Source organism: Mastomys coucha, unplaced genomic scaffold, assembly GCF_008632895.1.
Source record: "Mastomys coucha isolate ucsf_1 unplaced genomic scaffold, UCSF_Mcou_1 pScaffold14, whole genome shotgun sequence".
Taxonomy (NCBI): Eukaryota; Metazoa; Chordata; class Mammalia; order Rodentia; family Muridae; genus Mastomys; species Mastomys coucha.
The window spans coordinates 56378714-56382543 of NW_022196896.1; the positions used below are offsets into that span (position 1 = coordinate 56378714).

General features: G+C 41.7%; 1 protein-coding gene across 1 annotated transcript in view; it reads left to right on the forward strand.

Annotated features, from left to right (window-relative positions):
• Positions 1-170: 170 nt before the first annotated feature.
• The window catches only part of LOC116089399 (protein PRRC2C-like), a 33564-nt gene continuing 29904 nt past the window's right edge, over positions 171-3830 (forward strand). Inside the window, 1 exon segment of the mRNA XM_031368964.1 lies at positions 171-252. Coding sequence (XP_031224824.1) covers positions 171-252 — 82 coding nt within the window.

Sequence of the window (3830 nt, forward strand, 5' to 3'; positions counted from 1 at the left end):
GTACTGGTGAGATGGATGGAATTGAAGAGCACTTTCAGGGTAGAGGGCAATGTGGGAACAGAGTAGTAGGAACTCCAAGATACTACAATGGTGATCCTAGTGAAGATTCCTATTAATGGAGGATATGGAGCCTCAATCAACTGTCTTCTGAAAGCAGGCAATTTCAAGTAATGGAACTGGGAGCCCATGCAGCCATGAAGCTTTTGACCTACTCTCTCTGCTGCCTTCAAGATCCTTTGACACCACTGACAGGTAAAGTAGCACAGTCATGGAATAGTAGAGTCACTCTGTTTCTTCAGAAATCATAAAACTAGTTAGAATACTGTGTGTTAGGGAAACAAGTCAGGACACATCTAAAATCTCTAAGGCTATCATTTCTACACAGAATGTAAAAAAAGTTGAAATCATAAAATTACAGAGTAGGCTGGTGATTCATTTAGCTGGTAGAGTTCACCCAGAACAGGTGTCAGACCTCAAAGACTGTTCCCGCACCCTCAAAATACCCACCCTAAATGAATAATAATTAGATTACTACAATGTGACCAGATGCTGGAGTTGTGGGACTGTGAAAGGCGGCTTAGTTTCTGGGTGAGCTAGATTTAAAACCTCAGAGACCCAGCAGATAACTGCAAGAGAGAGTAAGTGGCAAGCAGTTGCCATGCTCCTAGACACCGGACTCCTGACATGAGGCCTCAGCTCGCCATAATTCAGTGGCCATCAGTCACATAACGGTAACGCCCCAAGCTTTTCCACAGGTAGAGGATGTGACCACAGATCAGGTAGCCTCAAGACAGATCTCCATTTTAATGTGGCACCTAAAGGCCTGAAGGCCTATTCAATTATCTCCCCTTCCTAGACACTCTTCCTTGCAAAAGGTATTTAACCTCAAGCCTGCTCTGAGGTGGGGAACGGTTTCACTCATCATAACTCTCCGCCATGACAATAAATGATGGACTGTTTCTTCTCACTGGGACCCGCTGTGCTGGAGCAATGGAGCAGGTCTTCCTCTAAACAGCTGTGTCTCCCGCAGGAGGCCTCTTCAAGCTGCCCTCTGAGCAAACCAAGGACTCTCTATTCCAGAGGGACCCAGCCAGAGCTCTCCTCCCTCAATTTTCCTTCAGTCCTGGGCTAGAGCCACCCCATGGGCCCCAATCCTTTCTCAGTTCTTCAGCAGTGTCTCGAGTGTTCAAGAGTCTTAAGAGCCTGTAGTTCTCGGCCTCCATGCGGGCCAGGACCCCAGAGCCAACTCCAGCAGTTCCCCGGGGACCTCAGACTGGACTTCCCCCAACCCAGGAGCAGGGTCCTGCATGCAGTCAGTCATGAAGCTCGGGCCACCTTTGAACCCACATGTGGTCATGGTTGAGAGGATGTTTTTCAACATAATATGGTTTTAAATTTTTTAAAAAAAAGTTTGTAAGAGATCTGTTGTAGAATGTAGAAGGGACTAGAGTTACTATCAATTATTCAACTGCCACAGAGGTTGATCTGAGACATTCAAATGACAAAAAGAAAGACAACATTTTCAGTGAGTCCACAGCCTCATTCTCATGAGCTTTATGAAGACATTTTAGTGGATATGCATTCACATTGTTACCAACAAATATCCAGATGAAAATGAGTACATGTACACTTTCATAAAAATGAATAACTTAATTTAATAAAAATCTAAAATTACATAATATTTACTAAGTAACTTTTAAAAACATTTTATTATGTTCTTCCCCACTGAATTCTACATACCCAGATGTTCTAGTTTTCTTGATATTGCCATGATAACCACTAAAACCAAAAGTAAACCAGGGAAAAAAGCCATGCTTCATATTATAGTTGCCAGGTAATCATCCAACAACCAATGAAGGCAGGGCAGGACCCAAAACTGTTCAGTCACAAACATAAAAGAAAGGGCCTTCCTGGCTTGTTTACTTTGAGCTCACATTCAGCCAGTTTCTTACAGAGCCCAGACACATCTCCCCAAGACTGGACAGCCTACACTGGTCTAGACTTCCATATCAACAGAAAAAAATGATAAAAAAAACAAAAACAAATCTGTCAAACACATACACACACACACACACACACACACACACACACACAGAGAGAGAGAGAGAGAGAGAGAGAGAGAGAGAGAGAGAGAGAGAGAGGCAGAGAGACAGAGAGAGACAGAGAGAAAGACAGAGAGAGAGAAATCAAAATACCAGACAAAAAAGAAAAAAACAAAAAACAAAAAACAAAAACAAAAAAAAACAACCAAACCAACAAACAAACAAAACGCTCTCTGAAGACCTGCGGGATGATCTGATCTGATCTAGGTAATTTTTCTACCTAGGTTACTTCTTCCATGGTAACTGTAGTTTGTTTCAAGATGACAAGAGAAGCTGAACACTACAAAAGAATATTAAAGAATATTAGATTTCAAAGTTAATAGCTGCCAAACAGTGATAGTGAAAGTTATCAGTATTCCAGTAGGAAACTAAACTACAGAAACATTGGTGTCTCAGGGTCAGTTGTGTTCCAACACTTAGGTAATTCTCTGGCTTCCTTGAGAAAGTTCACTAACAATATGGAAAAAAAATTCCTTTCAGAATCTACCACATCACAGTTCCCATATGGAAGAGAGTTACTCACCCAGTGAGAACAGATCTATTTGCCAGGGATTATGAATGGTGTGTGCTTATGGCTGAGAGACTGCCAAACTTACCTAAAAGTGAAGGCATGCTTTTTCTCTGTGAATTCAAGTGGGAAAGTAACAAAGAAAAATGTGCCCAGATGACATTGTGCCCGACAAGATAACTTCGGTTTCACTCTGTCACTCCAACTCCATCTCTGCTTTTCTCAGAGTCCATCATGTTTTGAGCAAGTAGACATTGCCGCACTTACTCTGCAACATTGTCAAGAGTAATCTAAACTACAGTTTATGAAGGACATAATCCTAACGGGAACTACTAAAAATGAGTAGGGCATTTTATGTGCTGTGTAAAGATTGTCTCTGTGTTATACAAATGCTGAATTCTGAAACAGCAGAGGTCTGATTACAGGCTCAACTTCAGTATTGTTCAACAACACCTGTCTCAGTGTTTTGTAAGTACTTCCTCACTCATCTTCTGATTTTTTTTTTTTTAAATCTAATGGCCTTTAGCAAAGGCAGGGAGTAGAAGGTGGGACTTCTGGGAAAGAGATAGGAATTCTGGGAGAGAGCCAGTACTGGAGGATTCTCTACGGAGATGCAGAGGAAGAAGCTGGCTTGTAGGAACTCTGGGAGTGAGCCAATACTGGAGGATTTGCCAGGGAGATGCAGAGGAAGAAGCCGACTTGGGCTAAAATGGAGAGTTAACTAACAAGCCATGTGGTATAACTTAGGATAGAATTTTCAGGTCAATAAGTTACAACCTAGTTGGGAACTAGCCTACCTAGAAGCCCTAGGCATTCATAATAGATATAATTATACTTGTTTGTTATTTGGGAGCTGGGGTTCTCAAAGAAAGTTCTGTCTCAGGAGAAAGGGAGGAAGGGAGAAGCAGGACGTTATCTGCTTGCTCCGTTTCTCCTAGTGAGTTGTTTATTATAATGTACTGGTTTAATTATTTTGCTTCTTGAACTTTTACTCTAAAATATCTTCACATTTGTGAATTTTCTAATTTCCTCAACATAATGAGGTAAGTTGGGGAGATTTGCTGGCAAAGTTAAAAGTGCCCATGCCAGTACTATTCAATGTGTTTACAGTAGACTATGCTTGCTATTGCCAATAGCAGAACTGTCTATAAATTGTCTTAGTTGGAGAGAGTGAAATATGCACTCCTGAATCTCTCTCTCTCCCTCCCTCCCTCCCTCCC